The sequence below is a fragment of the Benincasa hispida genome, chromosome 11 (assembly GCF_009727055.1).
Source record: "Benincasa hispida cultivar B227 chromosome 11, ASM972705v1, whole genome shotgun sequence".
NCBI classification, from domain to species: Eukaryota; Viridiplantae; Streptophyta; class Magnoliopsida; order Cucurbitales; family Cucurbitaceae; genus Benincasa; species Benincasa hispida.
In genome coordinates, this window is record NC_052359.1 from 32,464,859 (window position 1) to 32,484,239 (window position 19,381).

Below are 19,381 nucleotides of genomic sequence, written 5' to 3' on the forward strand. Positions count from 1 at the left end.
ATCTCATAAAATTCAAATGTGAAATACCAAATATCTATGATACTTATTACAAACTTTAACATAAAGACAAATATCATAATAATTTTAAAAGAAAATTATTAAAAATTCATAAATCAATCAAACTTTAAACAAAGAGAAATATATGAATATAATTGAGCTAGTTGAGTCAATATATTTTAGATTGGATAATTCGAGTTGTTTGAATTATAATGAAAAGTGGTTAAACATTTTCGTAAATTCCAAAAAAAAAAAAAAGAAAAGGCAAAAAGTGTTTTTGGCGTGAGACCGGACTGTCGGAAACAGTGGCCACCACGTGACAGTTACAGGTCGAACCTAAACCAGAACCACAAGCCAACGCCGGGAAAGTTAGTTGACCGGTAAGTTCAAATTAATTTATATTTTGCTTAAACACCTAAAACACTACGACAAAAGTCTTCCCATTCACAGACAACTAGGGTTTTGCCCAATAATTCTTCTTCTCATCGAATATTCTTCTTCTTCTTCTTTCTTGTTAAATCAACCATTGTTCCTGTTCCGAACTCGGCGGACATTACTATCCAAACCTACCCAAGGCCTTTTGCAGAAGAAGGCCGAAGGTAGCTGCAGAGGTTTTGTTTCTTCTTTGTTGTTTTTCCATCAATGGCGGAGGTCAATGCTATCATGATTCGTTCTCGTTTCGATTTTATTGCGAAAAGCCCCGTGTTAGATGTGAAGCGTTCGGGTTTTGGCATGCCGGTTATCGGTCGAACAGTTTGGTGCAATCGGAGGAGGACGAGGGGGGGAGTTGGAAATGGAGTGAAGGCGACAATGCAGGTGGATTTGGAGGACGAGGAGAGGTTGAAAAGATTGGAGGGTTTAGAGGCGACATTAGGGCTTGATGTTGTAGCGGAGAGGGAATTGAAGGAGAAAGGGTTTTTGGGTATGAGGAAGACGAAGCTTGTATGTACTATCGGTCCAGCGTGTAATGCGATTGAGGATTTGGAGAAGTTAGCGTTGGAAGGTATGAATATTGCGAGATTGAATATGTGTCACAACTCTAGAGAGTGGCATTGCGATGTGATTAGGAAGATCAAGAAGTTAAATGAGAAGAAAGGATTTTGTATTTCCGTGATGATTGATACAGAAGGAAGTCAGATTCATGTGGTTGATCATGGAGCTCCTTCCTCTGTAAAAGTAGAGGTAAATCGTAAATGTTATGGCTCTGTTCTTTTTGCTACAACTGAAGTTATAATCAAATGAGTGGTGAAATATGATACCGTTTTCACTGTTTTCCTCTGTAAATTAAGAACACTGTAGTCTAAATTCTCTGGTTATCATTGTTCAGGATGGTTCAATCTGGTTGTTTACTGCTGAGAAATTCGAGGGTTCTCGTCCATTCACTGTGCAGGCGAGCTATGAAGGTTTCTCTGAAGGTGCGTCTTGAATCTTGTATTCTTCGTTTTCAGAATTGTGACTAGAAGAAATCTTTTATCAGTTGATCTTGTTTTTACGAATTTGGGCAGGTATCCAAGTGGGCGATTCAATTGTAATTGATGGGGGAATGGCAACCTTTGAAGTTATAGAAAAGATTGGGAATGATTTGAGCTGCAGGTGCACAGACCCTGGTTTATTTCTTCCTCGAGCGAAGTGCAGCTTTTGGAGAGATGGGAGGCTTGTTGTGAGAAATCACGAGTCTCCCACGCTGTCAAGTAAGGTAGGAACGTCTTTGCTGCAGATCAATTTTCATACTGAGAAATTTATTTGTGATAAATATAACTGGAAGTGCTCACTTTTAAGTTTTAGATTGAGTATAATGTTGAAACTTTCAAATATGATGTATTCCAAGATCAATGAACCTGAGATGATGCGTTGTTCGTTCTAGGTATTATTATGGAGGAAATATTAGTTCCAATATTCTTTATGAAGTTTCTTTCTGTGGGAACAAGTTTTTACCGGTCCACTATCTTATGGACAATGTAAGGTTCACTGTTTGAAAATTTTTCTCTCTCTGGGTTCTCAACATGGCGAGGTTTTACTGGATATAAAATGGGAACAAAAATTTAAGGTTCATTATTCAGGAGTTTCTTATCGTGGCTGTCAACTTTATTAGTTCTCGTCGGTACCGTGGACGAATTTTAAGGTTCATTTTGAAAATTTTGTCTTTTTTGGGTTGTCAGCATCAAAAGTTTTTATCCCTGGACATTATCATCTCTGTCCACAAGAAAATATATCCATTTTTCTGCACGTAAAGATAATTTTCTTGACGATTGTTTCTCTCCTTTGACAGGTTGACTTTCTCATATTAATGCATGAGTAAAAGGGTCTAGGTATTATATAATTAAATTTATCTAATCTATCAACTTAATTTTTTTTGGTTGATTGATTAACATGCTATCTGAGTAGGAAGTCATGTATTTGAATCTGATTAATATAATTTTCTCTCTAATTAATATCAATTTTCACTTGTGAACTTTTTACAAATTTAAAATTCACAAGCAAGGGAGTGTTAAACTATTAGTATAATTTCAGGTTGATATAGAGTTCAATAAATCATGTCTTTTCGAATGTTGCGGTTCTCTGCATTTAAACCCTGTGCTTTTTCAGGGTGTATTATGTTATTTGGTTTACCGTTTTACAGGATTGGTCGGACATCAAATTTGGCATTTCGGAGGGTGTCGACTTCATTGCCCTTTCCTTTGTGAACAGTGCAGATCCTGTCCAGCATCTAAAGAACTACCTTTTAACAAAATCAGCAAAGTAAGCATTGATTCAAGAAGTCAACATTTTATCATGAGTTGGGTTGAAATATCACTATCACTACTATGCATGAACTATATATTCCCTTGTCCTTTTTCAATTAAATTTTCATCAGCACTTAAGATGGATGCCCGTATGTTGATCTTATTGAGGCATTCTTTTCCCCAAAAATTTTTCTGGCAAAATTTGGTAACTGGAACAGATTGGGTAATTTCAAAACTTCATTATAGTGATGAAGAGGAAGCTCTCTTTTCATGCACAGATCTGTAAGGGTATTGGCTAAGATTGAAAGCTTGGAGTCCCTTCAAAATCTGGAAGAAATTATAGAGGCCTCTGATGGAATCATGGTGGCTCGAGGGGATCTTGGGGTCGAAATTCCGCTCGAGCAGATACCAGCAGTGCAAGAGGAAATAACTAGTGTCTGTAGGGAACTGAACAAACCAGTGATCATAGCTTCTCAACTTCTAGAGTCGATGGTTGAATATCCTACTCCAACACGTGCAGAGGTGCAAGTTACATATTTTTCATTTCTAATTGTGGACTGGTTTAAAATGACTTTATTTTAAAAAGTGTCTTTAAGTCCTTACATATAGGCTCTTCTTGTGTTCTCCGGAAGGCTGAGATTTCATATTGTGTTGAAAGAAAGCTATAATGATGATTAGTCTTCGTGTCAATAGGTTGCAGATGTTTCCGAGGCTGTCCGACAGTATGCTGATGCATTGATGCTATCTGGGGAGTCTGCCATAGGATCATATGGACAGAAAGCGCTTTCAGTTCTACAGATGGCCAGCAGCCGAATGGAGTCATGGAGTCGTGAAGAAAATAGGAAAAATTTTCTTCCCCAGCATCAACTTGGGGTGTCACTGCATGATCGCATTGCAGAAGAAATTTGCAATTCTGCAGCTGAATTGGGTAAAACTCACTTTTCTCCACTTCCTTTTTAAGCAAGCCCTTCGTGTGGGACCTTGAAAATAACATCATAATTCCCTTCTGGCCATGTCATGTCTATCTTCTAGCTTCATTATTACATAATCACGCAAAAAAAATAAAAAAAATCGTATGAACAATATTAGTTTGCCATTTTAGTCCATTCTTATGCGCTTAGTTTTAATGTGGTATTTCTAGTTTAAAAGTATATACATCAAAATCCTCCAAAAACATCTCGGCCATTGGCTTTCTCCAATCATTTTTGTTCAAAGTCACCGCCACACTGTCTAGGTCTCAAAAATCATCCGAATTTTAAAAGATTTATACTTCCAAAGGTAGTTTTAAAACATTTATAAAAGGTTAGAGTAGAGTAATATCTTCACAGGTACAGACCTAGTTTTGAAACAAATGGTCAGTTGGGGGATATTTTCTTATAATTTAACCTTAGAAGTCACATTTAGTAACGACATAGAAGTTTCGCGGGAGAAAGCGGTTGCTGGTTGTGTCATGGTGTGGTAGAATTGATTCTTGCATTCTTAGGTTTGAAGAAGTAATCAATTACCTTAAAAAAAAACCTCTGTTTGTTTGAGTGTTGATAATTGCATTTGGCCCACGTTTCCATCAAAACAAACACCTCCATGTTCTTTGTGGCAGCGAACAGACTTTCAGTAGACGCCATATTTGTGCTCACAAATCAAGGGCATATGGCATCTCTCCTGTCCCGCAACCGCCCAAGCCCGCTAATATTTGCATTAACCGATGATGATAGCACAAGAATGGCTTTGAATCTACAATGGGGAGTGGTTCCTCTGCGCATTGACTTCTCAGAAGACATTGAAGCAAACATCTCAAGAGGGATCGAGCTTGTGAAATCAAAGGGATTGGTGAAAAAGGGGGACTCTGTGTTGGTGGTCTCAGAGATCTCTCCAGCGCGAGCTGCATCAATGGCGTCTCAATCAATCCAGCTGAAAACCATCGTGTAGGAGAAAGAGAACCAACCGAATCCAGGTCAAGTTTTATAAGTGAAACTTTATGATTGCATCTGCATGTATCATATGTGGTGATTAATACACGTGGAATTATATCTTTATTATTTGTGGCTTGTAAAGACTATTGAAGCTTGGATAGGTTGTTTGTTGCTTTGTACTAGCTAATATTTGGTAATTTGATTTCGGACCAGAAAGAATATAATAAATAAGAAACAAAATCAAATCAAGACCAAGACAGTCACGATGGCCCAAAGAATGAGAATTGGACCTTTGGGCCCAACTCTCGAGGCCGAGGAACTAAGTTGAGCCCTTAGCCCAACCTTCCTTTAACCTTAGTGTCGACCTCCAAGGTCGAGGAGCCCAACTTTCACATAGAACATGCCCAACACTCGAGCACAAGATTCCCACACAGAATTCAATCTGGTTAGTAGACAACCGAATTTCGAAAGCAAACGCGAGAAGACTTAGGTCAAGCTCCTCCATAAAGATATCATTATAGCTTCATATGAGGTAACTTGAATTTTACCTTTAAACTTGCTAGCTTCCACATTCTTTGACTCTCTGATTTAGGCATTAAAGTGTGTATTACAAGCATCTCATTGTGCAAGTTTTCTCTTTTACAGACCCCGTCCTTTTCCTTTTCAAACAAATTCACTACTGGTGTCACATGAAAGTCATGTGTGTTTTTCTATATAGATTTTAGCATCAAACGTAATGACCCGACTTTCTACCATACTACCAGGACACTACTACATGCATGCATAAGCTTAGCAATATGTATATTTAAGAAAAAAAATTGTAAATAAAGGAAAGAGACTTTTATTTAAAATTTAATAATATCATAAAACATTGTTCAGGACACCCCTGACTCCGATTTAGAACAAATTAAATAAACCAATGAATTAGGTAACAAATAAACAAAATACCAAAAGTTTTAAATGCCAGACACCTAACCTTCATCATGCCAAAAATAGAATAAAATAAGCCGTAAGTGTGGAAGCATCGTCGTGTCCTAGTGACTGGGTCACGGATCCCTCTTATCATTTGTCGGTATATCTTTACCTTTACCTAAAAAACGTTAAGAGAAAAGAATGAGTAGCTTGTAGATATATCAATTAACATGTTTTAGCTTGTTAAGTGCATTATAAATTTTAGGATAATTGAAATGAGTAGCACTTTTAAGATTAATAATTAATTGTATGACAACATTTTGAAAAATTGCAAATATAGCAAAATGTATACTTTATTACGGATAGATTTCTATTAATGATATAGTATATTCCTAATAGATTTCAAAAGACTATCTAAATTTGTTATATTTATAAATTTTATTATATTTGTTAATATTTTGAATTTGATTGTGTAACTATTTTTATTGTAAAATGCAAACATAGTCCATTCTAATTTAAATAAATTGAATGACGCTTCATCGCTGCCTTTTCTTTTTCAAGGTTTCAAACAAATCCTAATATTGTCTTTAGTTAATCCCATGTAGGTGAATGAAAAGTAATAAATCTGGCTACAAGAGGATGATTTAGTTTGATGGAATGGATAATAAATACATTTTAGGTTTCAATCAAGTACATATGATCTTAAGAAAGTTAGAATTTTTGTTAGTAGTCCTTATGGTTCGATAAGACCTCATATATAGTCTTTAAACTATAAAGACTATTTATGAAGATTCTATTGAACTATAGAATATAGAGACAAAATTCTAACTTTGTCTAAATCATAAAGACTAAATCTTTATATGAATGGTATAAAAAAAAAAAAAAAAAAAAAAAAAAAAACTTATTTAATTTAGAATATCTTACATTTTTTATCCTTAAGGTTTTATGATTTGTGTTAATTTCATTCTCAACAACTATTTTGTTGTCATTAATGTTTAGGAAAATTTCAATTACACCACTAATGTTTGGAGGTTGTATCAGTTTAAACCACTACTAATAAGTGTATTAATTTAAACCTTAAACTTTCATAAGTGTATCAATTAACACGACTTAACTTTAAAAATATCATGCAAAATATATAATTGTTTCAATTAGACTTCCAAATTCTAATAAGTGAATTAATTTAGACTTTTTTTTATTATTAATATTACATTTAAAAATCATCCATGCACTCAATTTTACATATTTGTTGACTTCTTCAAATGTCAGACCAATAAAATGGACTATTGGAATTGATGTATGGACAATTTTCAAAAGAAATCTTAATTGAGAGTCTAAATTGATTGCTGATGAAAGTTAGGGATTTAATTCATATATGATGTTTTTTTTCAAACAAAACGTAATTGGGAGTATAAATTGATATACTGATGAAATTTTAGAGTTTAAATTGATACTATGATCAGTTTATAATTTAAATTGATACAAACTCCAAAATTTGGGAGTGTGAGTTTGTATTTTTCCTGAATCATTTCATAAAATATCTTTAAAAGAATTAACAAAGACACGTATTCTATTCATTTACTAAATCAATATGCAAATGTTTGAAGCTACAAGTAGTAGGTTAGTTACAAGATCCAAATGTTACTTCGGTTCCTTTCAACTCCTTAACAAGAGAAGTCAATATTGACTAAAACAATTTTTATTGTCTTTTATTTATTTTTGACAAAACAATTTTGTATAGTCATCACAAGTTAAATTGAGAAGAGATTTGGTATTTGAACCTCTACCTCAAATTCGTAATGTCACACACGATATGAGCACGCACAAATACATGTGCACATTGAAAATTAAGTCTAATTTCTCTTCATTTCTTATCATGATTTTCATCTTTCTTAAGTACAATGGTTGAATTCATAATCAAATTCCAAAAATATAAACAAGTTTTTAAAAGCTACTTTTTTTAGTTTCCAAAATTTGGCTTGGTATTTTAAACCACTGGTAAAAATTAGATAATAAAGTAAGAAATTTAGAGGTTGAAGTAGTGTCTATAGGCTTAACTTTCAAAACAAAAAACAAAATGGCTCCAAACAGGAGCTTAGGTGCCGAGGCGACTACAACTATCTTTGTGCAATCCTACCAGCTATCCAACTAAAATTTTTCACATGGTATATGTGTATATATGTATGTGTGTGTGTGTATATATATATATATATTATATTACAAATTTACAATATAACAAGGCCTATATAGATATGTTATCAACTCCCTCCCGAGTTCACTTTTCGAACCCTGAAGGAGGCGTGCGGACAGGAGATACCACTCTTTTCTTTTATTATTGAGAGCATTTTTGAAATTTTGGAAGTCAAGTGTAGTTGCGGAATTTAAATTTTTGGTGTTAAATTTATTCAATTTGGAAATTAACGACAAGAATTAATTTCATTTTGGAAAGAAAACGAATTTAATAGTATAAAGTGGAATAAGGAAATGAATAAAATAAAGTTTATTTTATTTCCTTTTTAGTTTTTATTTTATTATTATTTTTCTTTATTAAAAAAAAACCTTAAAATCTTCTTCTTCAACCTCACCGCACACGCCCCCCCCTCCCTTGAGAAAACCTAGCCGTCGACGACAGCTCAGTTTTTTATCGAACCGACGAGCAGTCGGCAATTCGAAGCCCCTCAGCGTGCCGATTGGTCAGAGCAGACGCCTTGTTCCGCTGCGTTCCGCTAAGAGCCCAGATCCAAAGGCGTCCGCTTGCGTATCCGTCGAGAGTCACTCGCCCAAGCTTTGTCGGTCGTTCAGTTCGGTCGCTCGCGGTCAATCTCACCGCGCAACCCTCCCCTATAACCTCTGCTGACCGCCGCCTCCCTTCACTGCCCAGATCTGAACGCCGACTGCACCGCCCCTTCACTCATCTGGACCACGAAGCAGTCACCGCCACTTGATTCACGCTCAGCCGCGCCTCTGATCGTCGAATCCCGATGGTATTGCTCGCCAACCTGCACTGCTTTCCGTGGGTTGCAGGTCAATGCCCAGAATCTCGAGTTTGACAGTCACGCAAGGGTGCTTCAGATCAGTCATTTCTTGTTGTTTGTACTGCCAACGGTAAGGGTCGTCGAAACTTATGGATTTGGAGTAAGATTGTGCTATTTTTTTAATTGGATTTATTGGCTAATGGTGTTCTGCTTCAACCTATTGACACATATTTGTTTGGGTTTTAAAAATCAAGTTTTGGAGAAGCTTTGAAGTTAGAAGGGTGCTGTTAGGATTTTGGTTGTGGTTTCGACAAGCCTTTGAGTAAGATTATTGGGAATTATTTGGTTAATTTGGTTGCTGGAACTAAGCTCTTTTTATTAATTATAAATTTAGATTATGTTTAAGCCTAATTCAAGATCCATCTAAGTTAGGAGGAAGATTAATTTGCTTGTCGCTTAGACATAATTTTTGACTTCGAGGTAAGTAATCTTACCACTGGAACTACCCATGGGCCAGGCTTTAGTTGTATGCTAGCATGATTAGTGTGTGTTATGATAAATGTTAGCATGTTGATTGACAATATGACCTGAATCAAAGTATGTTCTGGCACAAATTCTGATTTGTTTACATACACACCTAAGTGTTTGATCGTTAGTATGTGATAGTATGTGTTTTCATATGTTGATGTCTGATCTGCTAGTGTTGAGGCATACTTGCATGTTGTGGATTTATGATATAAGTTATACATGGATGATGTATAATATGTTATTAAGAATGATGTGTATGTGATGAAGCCATGGTATCAAGGATTTTTATGTATATTTTAGAACTGTACAATGTTGAATCATAGCACGTTAAGACTGTATGAATATCCTCATTGATTAGTTAGATGCTCACTAGTTTGTGTTTCCTTCGGGATTCACCAGTTTGTGTTTCCTTCGAGATTCACCAGTTTTGTGTTTCCTTCGGGATTCACCAGTTTGTGTTTCTTTCGGGATTCACCAATTTGTGTTTCTTTCGGGATTCACCAATTTGTGTTTCCTTCGAGATTCACCAGTTTTGTGTTTCCTTCGGGATTCACCAGTTTGTGTTTCCTTCGGGATTCACCAGTTTTGTGTTTCCTCCGAGATTCATCAGTTTTGTGTTTTCTTCGGGATTCACCAGTTTTATGAGCATACTTAACTACAATAGGATAGGATAGGACTCAGTCTCTCATCTGTTACATGTATTTATGTGCCATATGCGGGTATCTAGAGGACATAGATACCTAGCCTGACCCCAGTGGTGGGGCTACTTACTGACTATTTCATACTCATTCTTTCTTATGTTGATGTTTCAGGTAAGGGTAGAGATGCACCGGCGATGGCCCAGCGAAATTCGTGATCGTGTCACTGGGACTAGTTTTTTACGCTTCTACATCATGAGATTTAAAGTTCTTTTCATGTTTCTCTCAATGTTTAGTTTTGATGTTTGAAACTTATTATTAAGAATCGATTTTCATATGTATTTATTAACCTTTATGATTTATGGGTACCCTATTATTGTTGCATTTAATAAATGTCTTTTGACTTCTCTTGTTTTAATTAGCATTTATTTCAAATAACTGAGCGTCGTTTTAAATTCTTTGCACGCATTTATTTTAGTAACGACCTTACCTAAGTCCTAGAGGGTCGGGTCGTTACATGATTAATATTATCCTCTAACCTTAGTTGAGGGAGAACCCTTTTGCTCAATCGCTCAATATCGAAATCCTTAGTTGGTGTGGAGTAATCTTAACACAACCAACGTCGAATAATAATCCTTAACTGATGTAGAATAATCTCAATACAATCAACGTCAATAATACCTACGTGCACATAGTTATGTTCTAGATACCGTCATACCTTAGGTATTAGGGGACTCAGATACCTTCTCATAGTTCTTCAGTATCAAGATTCCTAAGTAACTAACCCAGATACCTTTTCCTAGTTCTTCAGTATCGGGTTTCCTCATTAAAACATCATCAAATCTCAAATTTATTTAAGTACTCAATCTTAAAGCATCAAGCATTCATGTAGCTTAAACATCTTATATATATAATACTGAGGAATAACTCAATTCAATGAATGCTTTATGAAATATGTTTCTGAGCGTTAAAACTCAAGTATGCTTAAGAAATTTATAAGAAGAGCATACTTAAAACTCGTTTAAAATTTTAAGAATAGCATGCCCGGGAAAACTCTTAAGTAAAGCATGTAATAAGCTTACATCATGAAATCATTAATTCATTTTGAAAAACATGTCACTTGCAGTTTACCAGCAGTGTTTCCCCTTCTTTCTCAAACCTCTTTCGTTTTCTGTCTCCTTCTGGGATCCCGAGCCAACTCTAACTGGTATGAAACTAGACCTCTGGACATGTTCGTTGATTTCGTGATTTGAGCTTAGGAGTGTATTGTATAAAGTAATTGAAAAAATGTGTAAATGTAAATGATGCGTTGATGCATTTATGATGCGTTACTGACACGTTGATGCATTAGTGATGTGCAACAGGACGCATGACACTCCTCTATAGATGTTCAAGTTTTTCTGAATCAGATCCAAGTATAAATCCAACTCAGGTTCCTAGTAAGTCCAGGGTCGAACTCAGGGATTCAGATTAAAGCTAACGCAGACCTTACATTGTAACTATTGTAGAAGTATCCTAAGTGAATGTAGAAATGAGTTATTTATACTAAGCTACGGTGTGTGTGCAAGAAGATACAAAAGGGTCAAGTAAAGGATAAGGGGTCGTGCGAAAAAATGGAGTTTGATGCAAGTGATATGCGTCGATCTAAGTTAGGTGTACATGAACAAGAATATGATGTGAATGAGATGACTTGTTTAACTCTGTTTATGCGTTAGACTCTATTCAACACTTCTCAATGCAAATATCATACAATACCTATCTCTAGGATGTATGTGTCAATCACAGGATGCAATAAAACACCAGTGCATCTATCTCTAGATATACTAAGCGTTTGATGCTGGCTTACTTATTCTCTCGAATAATTTAAGCTAAAGCTGCTTTTACCAATTGATTTAGTCGGTTTAAGCGTTTCAAAATGAAATTTTGTATGAAGTTATAGATGCATCCAACATAAAATAAGAAATAAAGAATGGCAAAGTATGATAGACTAAATATGTCAATTTATAAGGAAATTGATTATATTTACAAAACCAACACTTCATCAACTGAGAAGATGAAAACGGTAAGTAGAACGAAATGAAAAGAGTCAAGCCGCAGAGTACAATCTCTTGTCCTCTTTGGCTCAATTCTAGTTCGTGTTCAACCACTTATGGAAGAATTAGAAGAAATATCTCTCTCGAGCTCAGCTTCCTCCGCTCCTTGATCGGCGATGGTGGTGGTTCTCTTCCCTCTTGTTCTTCTCGTCACCACAGCACAGCTCTACGGTCTTAAAATTTCAAAATTATGCAATGAGCTAAAAGGTCCGTTCATCTGGTGGGATTTCTTCTATTTATAGGCGTCGGTCTTCTCCAACTTGATGATGGGCAACATTAAATTCCATACCCTGATCAGCTGCCTAACACTCAAATGCTTTTAAGACGCCGCCCGCTGCAGATGCCCATGCTTGCAAGTGGTGATTTGACACAAACAGCCTCAATCAATAAATCTTCCCCGCGTTGAATTCCTCCGATGCATGCCCCATGCGTTAGACTTTACCTACAACACTTAGAATATTTGTTGAGATCCTACAATATCATGCGTTAGTGCCGCAGTATTTTAGCAATAAACATTCTTTTGCATGAGTTTGAGAGTGTTCGAGTAATTCCATGCGTTTTCTCTAAAAATAATGAGATTTTATCATTAAAGGCCCTAATTGTTCCAACTTTTAAGCCACAATAACTTGTATTTCTACAAGTTATCACACCCCCAAATTTGAACAATGCTTGTCCTCGAGCATTCTATAAATAATTCTTTGTTATCTCCATTGTCTTTAGTGTGCAGGGTTCACCTCTCATCATATTCACTTATAAGCTTGAGACTAGAGTTTGGAAAATGTAACGCAGGTTGATTCTTTTCTAAAAGGAAGAATGTTTTATTTCAGGTGCAGCAAGCTTTTTGTCAACAACTCCTTTCGTTTCTTAAAACATTCTCGTTTTTTCTAAACCAGCAATGTGTTAGATGCTTTTAAAATAGATGCCGGTTAAAAGAAAAAGTATAAATTTTGGGTTACCCATGCATTGTTCCAAGTATCCTACTTTCTCTTTGGCTTGCCCCCACGAGTGTCATGCGAGCATCCAACTACGAGTGAGAGCCCTTCACAACTAAACTCATATCTAGCATACATGCGTTTCAAGATACAGCTTCTTTAAACTAGATAGCGGAGTTTTGGGACGCATTGGTCTAGGAGACTTAACTTTGTTTTGGCTTGTCTCCACGGGTGTCATGCGAGCATCCAACTACGGCTAAGTACCTGTTCCAATTTTTTAACTCATGCCAATTTGAGGTTTTCTTTAGAGTAATGACAGAAGAGTTTGCGTTTAACATCTTTCTATTTTGTTTCCTTTCTTTTTTATGTACCCGATTAATGCGTCTTAACTTGGATTTCCCTCACTCCCAAATTTTGGAGATCAACTAAATCCTCATTGCTAAAAGAGAAACAAAATTTTGAAAAGGCTTTGAGAGTTTCGAAAGGAGTTTTGATTTAAAGCTCGCATGCATTAGAAAGAAAACATGTAGATTTTTTAGAAAAGTCCAGGCTTTGTTGATTTTCCTAACCTACTCTGTACTTATAAATTTCGTATTACTAATATCATTGAGGTAAAACAACACACAAGACGAGAAAAAAAATAGCTAAAGAACAAAAAAGGTATGCTAAGGACAAACGCAAGGATGAAAAATGATAGAAATTTCATTCATTTCATTGGATAACTCAGTAATGGAATAAACAAACATAACAAACAAATAAAAAAGATTAATAAATAAAACAAAGTAGCCAACACCCCCAAATTTATTGTGTTGGCGCGTCATTCCTGCGTTCTTCTGCAGGGTCTTCATCCATAAAGCGCAGAGGGTTCCTTAGGTGAGCAGGTAGCGGTGGCAAGGCAAACATTCCAACCAAGACCTGATTAATATATTGCGTTGTATAGACGAACTAGTCATGCATTCTTCTTGTTTGTTGTTGCATGTAATCCCTTAGAACCCTATTTTGCTATTGAAAAGTTTCAATGGACGCAACTAGTGGTCTGAATTGATTACGAATGAAAATTTTCAACTCGTCAAGATCAATGCATGGTTGTGGTGGTGTTGGCTCTTCGGCTCTTTCAACTGGGTCTTCAAGATTTCCTACGTTGCTTGACCCTAACCCAGTTGGTTCAAAAATAATTGGAGAAGGTACAAAAGTTAGAATTGGAACTGGTAAGGGCGAAGGAATGGGACTAGGGATTTCTTGATCTAAATTTGTAGTCTCGTGCTGCATTGGATCAAGAATCCCTTCTTGCGGGGCCAAAGGTGAGTTTGGGAGAGGGATGTTTAAGTCTGGTCGCGCTTCTTCATCAGTCGATGCATGATCCATTTTGTAATCTTCATTTTCCGAATCTCTATCGTTGTGTTCAATCACCTGGACGCGTCTTCTTTTGGGGGCGCGTTGGGAGGGTCGAGGTCTAGCTGTCGTGTCCTTGTGAGGTAGGGCAGGCTAGTGCGGCGAACCGCGAAGCAGACACCTTATTAACTTGATATCCATCAGACCATCGATTTCCTCATAATCATCCCTCAGATGGATGCCCCCACGTTCACACAACGCACAGATCAACCAAGGGAAATAAAGTTGTCCTCGTGGTTTTGCTTTAATGGCTTTGATCTGGTCCCTTATTATCCTCCCTACGTCTAGAGGAATGCGCTGCATGATGCAGTAAGTGGCCAAGATGCGTTCTCTTGATAATGTTTCATCATGCATTATAGGCATGATTCTTTTCTTAATCAAATAATACCATAAGTTTGCGTTTGGTTTTAGATTCCTGGAAGCTAAGATCTTTACTCCATTTCTTGATGTTTGCCAAGTGCTTCCAGGTTTGGCCACTACTCTTAATGCATCTTCTATCTGGCTTAGAGTTGGATGTTCCAAGATGCGATTTCCCTCTACATCCAGGTTACTTGCAATATTGAACACTTCATTAATTTTTTCGACTGAGAAGCACACCAAAACTCCATCAACGAATGCCATATTTTTCTCTATATCAAACTCACTGCTATAAAATTGGCGGACAAGGTTGGGCCAAATCCTCATGTGCCTAACGCATAGTTGACCCCAGCCCATTGCGTCCACAGTTTCGGTTATATATGGCGGCAATAGGTTGCGTTCGGGGAAGAAGCCCTTTTCGGCAAGGATGTCACTAAACCGACGCTTTCTCCCTTTGGTTTTTTTAGGTAACGCGTCAGTTACCTTGCGTTTGCCCGCCTCATGTGCTTTGGCTTCCCGTGCCAGCTCCAAAAAGAGTTTGCCCGCCTCAAGGGGTTGGCTAGCTTCTTCTACTTTAATAGGGTAAATGGTGGCTAAGGGTTAAATGGATAATGAGGGAAGTGAACGCACGGCAGGCGATGGTGCGGTGTAGAGATGAGCGGGAATAGGGTCATGTGTCGCACCCACCGGTGTAATATTTGGAATAAACGGTGGTGGGGTGGGCTGTGTGTAAGGTTTCTCGGCAGCTGCAGAGGAAGAAGGGCGTTGTCGCCTTGGTTTGGTAGGAGTTTTGGGTTTAGGTTTGGCGGCGGTTTGGGTTTTTGGTGGGTTTTAGAGGATTTCGGATTTGTTATGGTTTCGATGGGTTTCGACCGAGATGATCACTGGGATATAGAGGAAGGTCGGTCATGCGAAGGCTTGGTCGGAAAGAGAGCTTTTGAGGCTCGGTGAGGGTTTGAAGGAGGTAACATTGAAGCGGAAGAAGATGAAAAGGAACTTACTGGCGACCCACCTCCGTAGCTCAATGACTGGTTTTGGTTGTCGGATGCTGAAGACATTATTGCTAAAGGTTGACTGGAGTAGCAGACTTGATCGAAGGGCAGTAAAGTTTCGGGAGCTAGGGTTTTCGCGAAGTAGGATTAAAGGAGGTGGAAGAAGAAGAGACTGTTGAAGGTTTGTGTTTTATAGGTCTATGGGAGAGGATGTGGTGACATCAGACGGCGCCTGACATCCTCATTTCTTACACAAACGAAAGGACGTGCCTAAGGTTTCTAGGAAATCGAGTGTTTTGTGTTTTCGAGATGCATCCTTTCGGTTTGGGCCATGCATTGGCTTAAGTCCAACGCGTCAGTTTTATTCCCATCCTAAGCTTCTTTCGGTTGTACACAATTTTTTTTATTTAAATTAAATAAATCTCTTAAATAAGAAAGCAATAACAATCATCAGTCAACTTAAAATGAAACGTAAAGACAAGCAAACAATCAGAGTAAACACAAACGCAGTCATAAAATATATAATGCAAAATAATTGAAGGTAAAAGAAGCGTCCCTAGAATATATGTCAAGCTTTAGTTGGCTTTGCGTAATACGAGGGATGACTTCTGTCATTTTACACCATCTTCAAAGTCGGCCTTCACACTTTGCCCATTTACCTTGAACGTGTTTGTGTCATCCTCTTGGGTCAACTCTACTGCACTGTTGGTATTCTCTGGGGTTTCCGTGTTGCTGGGCAAGACTCTTGCCTGCCAACTCTTCAACTCACTCGCAATCTGCCCCACCTGTATCTCCAGAGTTCTGATGGAAGACACCTGACTTTTTAGCAATGTGTCGTTCTAGGCGATATATTCCTTTAAGAGGTTTTCAAGCAGAGGTGTTGAACTCGACGCATGACCTCCTCTATTAAAGGATTGTTGGCGCGGCTGCTGCGTTGGGTGGAATCCAGGCGGCGGTCCTTGCCTTTGCTGCTGGTTTACCCTTGGGTGGTGTGGCTTATGTTGATTACTTGCCCAAGAGAAATTTGGATGGTTCCTTCATCTGAGATTATAGGTGTTTGAGAATGGGTTATTTTTAATCAAACATACCGATTGCGGATTTTGTGGGCAATCAGAGTAGGAATGGGGATCTCCACAGCCCACACAACTAACCATAGGTTGTACGAATGTTTCTACCAGATTTACCTTTTGCGAGTTTGATGCATTCCCCAATGACATATTCTGCAAAAGGTTTGTCATAGTAGCCACTTGTGCAAAGAGCGTGGCTATTGCGTTAAAGTCAATAGAATTCACATTCTAAGATCGCCTCTTCCTTTCTGCTCTTTTGTTGTAAGTGTCATCCACCCATTCCATATTATGCTTGGCTATGCGGTCCAGTATTTCCTTAGCTTCAGTATAAGATTTGTCCATGATATCGCCAGTTGCAGCTGCGTCAGCTGCCATTTGAGACGCTCTGTTTAATTCGCCATAGAAGGTCTTCATCTGGATGGTTAAGAGTAATCCATGATTGGGGCAATTCTTGACTAATCCTTTAAAGCGCTCCCATGCGGCATTCAATGTTTCAGATTCTTCCTGCTCGAAGTTCATGATCTCTCTCTGCCTCCTTGCGTTCGTGGTGGGTGGGAAGTATTTCTGCATGAATTTCTCCACCAACTTTTCTCAGGTCGTGATCTCTCCAGGCTCCAAAGAACTTACCCATTGCTTTGCGTCGTCACGCAGAGAATATGGGAATAAAGATAGCCTGATAACTTTTAGAGTGATTCCAAGAATCACTGTAAAGCCTGAACCCTAATTACTTTAAGTAAGAGTAAATAATGAGATGTCTCCTAATGAGTTAAATGAAGCCATATTTTAGGAGGGTTAGAGGCTGGAAGCAAGGAGAAATAAGCTCTTGTGTAGCTAAGTGTAAACCCCAAATTCAAAGTGTCCTAAATAAGCATGTTTGGCTAAAGGAATATATATTAAATATCATGTAAGTGAAAATCCATATTATTTAAAGAAGTTGCAGAGAAAGGAAAAGGAAAACACAAAATAAGGAAGCTCACTTATTGGTTTAACACGTGGCGATTAATCCTTAAATTTGGGGGGCGGCAGGAAGATTAAAAGGGAAAAGGAACTTCGAAAGTTTGGTTTTGGCAATCTACATGAGCAAATTTAGTGCCATTTGAAAGTTAGGAGAATCTAGTTTTCAAAGTTGTCTTGCCAGAGAAAGATGGCAGGAGAAGAAGAATGAAAGTGATGAAATTACAGAAGAGACAAAATCTCGGGTTAATAAGAGCCCGAGGTGAAGATTGGGAGCTCTGGGCCAAACTATAAAAAATTTGTGGCTAAAATTTTGAGGTAAGAAAGTTAACTCAATTCTAAACATGTTTTTAGAAGGAAGTTTCTTTAAAGAGGTCTGGATTTTGAGTTATGAATTTTTAAAATTGTAACAGAGAACCTGTGCATAAGCAGACAGCTGCTTGGGAAGAATAAACAAACAACTCACCGTGGAGATTATAGCGAGATTTTGTGAAGAGGATCTTGTTAATGAATGAGATCTCGCTAATTTTGTGAAGAGGATCTCGCTAATGAAGGAGATCTCACTAATTTTGTGAAGGGGATCTCGCTAATGAAGGAAATCTCGCTAGAATTTGGGTTGGTATCGCTGGCATCGCTGGTAATGAGTATCGTTGGTGTCGCTCTAAGGGATCTCACTGGTGTTTCTCATGGAGATCTCGCTAGTGTCGCTCATGGGGATCTCGCTAGTAAGGCAGTCTTTGATGATGAAAGTTCCATTAGTAAATGAACTATTTGAGGTATTTTGCTAAGAATTCTAAGTAATTAACCGAGAATTATATCCTTTCAGGCCAAGAAGAGCTAGGAGAGGCGTATAACCCGTTAAGATGCCAACGAACTGTGAGTGACTATATGATGAATTAATGTTTTAATGATTTAGAAACTATGATTTCTTTGAAGTTATTTCTCATGCTAAGTGTTGGAAACTAAGATTTCTTTGAAGTTATTCTCATGCTAAGTGTTTAAATGAAGTGTCAATCAACGTATTTGTGAAACTGTCTCTCATGCTAAGTAAAGCATGTCTTCCATGGAATTGATATGATTTAAATATGTTATCTTTTCCAAATACTTACAGCATGTTTAAGTAACTCCATTTTTATGATAAACTAGTATGATGATTTGAGCACCAAGCCTTAATGTTCAACTAAATGTTTATGACTAGTTTTACTTAAAACGCGATACCAAAGGACATTTGAGAAGGTATCCACCCAACCAGATACCGAAGGACATTTGAGAAGGTATCTGGCCAACTTGGTACCGAAGGACAATAGAGAAGGTACCGAACCAACTTGATACCAAAGGACATTTGAGAAGGTATCTTAGCAGCTCGATACTGAAGGACGTTTGAGAAGGTATCTAAGCAGAAATACCTAAGGATACTGAAGGACAATGAGAAGGTATCCTAGTCAAGAACCTAAGGATATTGAAGGACAATGAAAAAGTATCCTAGTCAGGTACATGAGGTACGACAGTACTTCATTATAACCACATGCACGTGGGTAATACGACGTCGAGCGATTGAGCAAAAGAGTTCTCCCCGACTAAGGTTGACGTTGAGGGTTAGATTTAGTAGTTCACTCTCAACTAAGGATAAAGGCACTCGTATCTTCTCATAGACTAGAATGATAGTTTGGAATTGCTAATGCTTATGAATGTTTATCAACGCATGATGTTACTAATATATGAGTTTTCCAAGTATGTTTTCCATATCTAACACATGCTATATGAGTTTTCCAAGTATGTTTTCCATATCTAACACATATTAATAGTTTTACAGGATAATTCAACACGATTTAAGCCAACTTATTTTATAGAGTATGAAGCATGCGTTAGGGTTAAAACTAAGCTTGGTGTGCTATGTTTATATACCTAAGA

General features: G+C 37.5%; 1 protein-coding gene and 1 non-coding gene across 2 annotated transcripts; both read left to right on the top strand.

Moving 5' to 3' along the window:
- Window positions 1-402: 402 nt before the first annotated feature.
- On the top strand, window positions 403-4,812 carry LOC120091829 (plastidial pyruvate kinase 1, chloroplastic-like). Its single transcript, XM_039049971.1, has 7 exons — window positions 403-1,179; window positions 1,325-1,412; window positions 1,503-1,693; window positions 2,618-2,736; window positions 2,999-3,242; window positions 3,414-3,648; window positions 4,318-4,812. Exons 1-7 carry the CDS (start codon window positions 640-642, stop codon window positions 4,644-4,646), a joined length of 1,746 nt encoding a protein of 581 aa, XP_038905899.1. The 5' UTR covers window positions 403-639; the 3' UTR covers window positions 4,647-4,812.
- Window positions 4,813-16,946: 12,134 nt separating this feature from the next.
- Window positions 16,947-17,052, top strand: LOC120092231. The gene has a single exon (XR_005485943.1). It is a non-coding gene; the product is annotated as a small nucleolar RNA R71 (small nucleolar RNA).
- Window positions 17,053-19,381: the final 2,329 nt, after the last annotated feature.

What these genes read in the sequence shown, in the direction of transcription:
- LOC120091829 (XM_039049971.1), top strand. Translation starts at nt 640, where the DNA reads ATGGCGGAGGTCAATGCTATCATGATTCGTTCTCGTTTCGATTTTATT. An exon ending in CTTTTAACAAAATCAGCAAA is followed by an intron (nt 2,737 to 2,998) that starts GTAAGCATTGAT and finishes TTTCATGCACAG; the next exon opens with ATCTGTAAGGGTATTGGCTA. An exon ending in CTACTCCAACACGTGCAGAG is followed by an intron (nt 3,243 to 3,413) that starts GTGCAAGTTACA and finishes TCGTGTCAATAG; the next exon opens with GTTGCAGATGTTTCCGAGGC.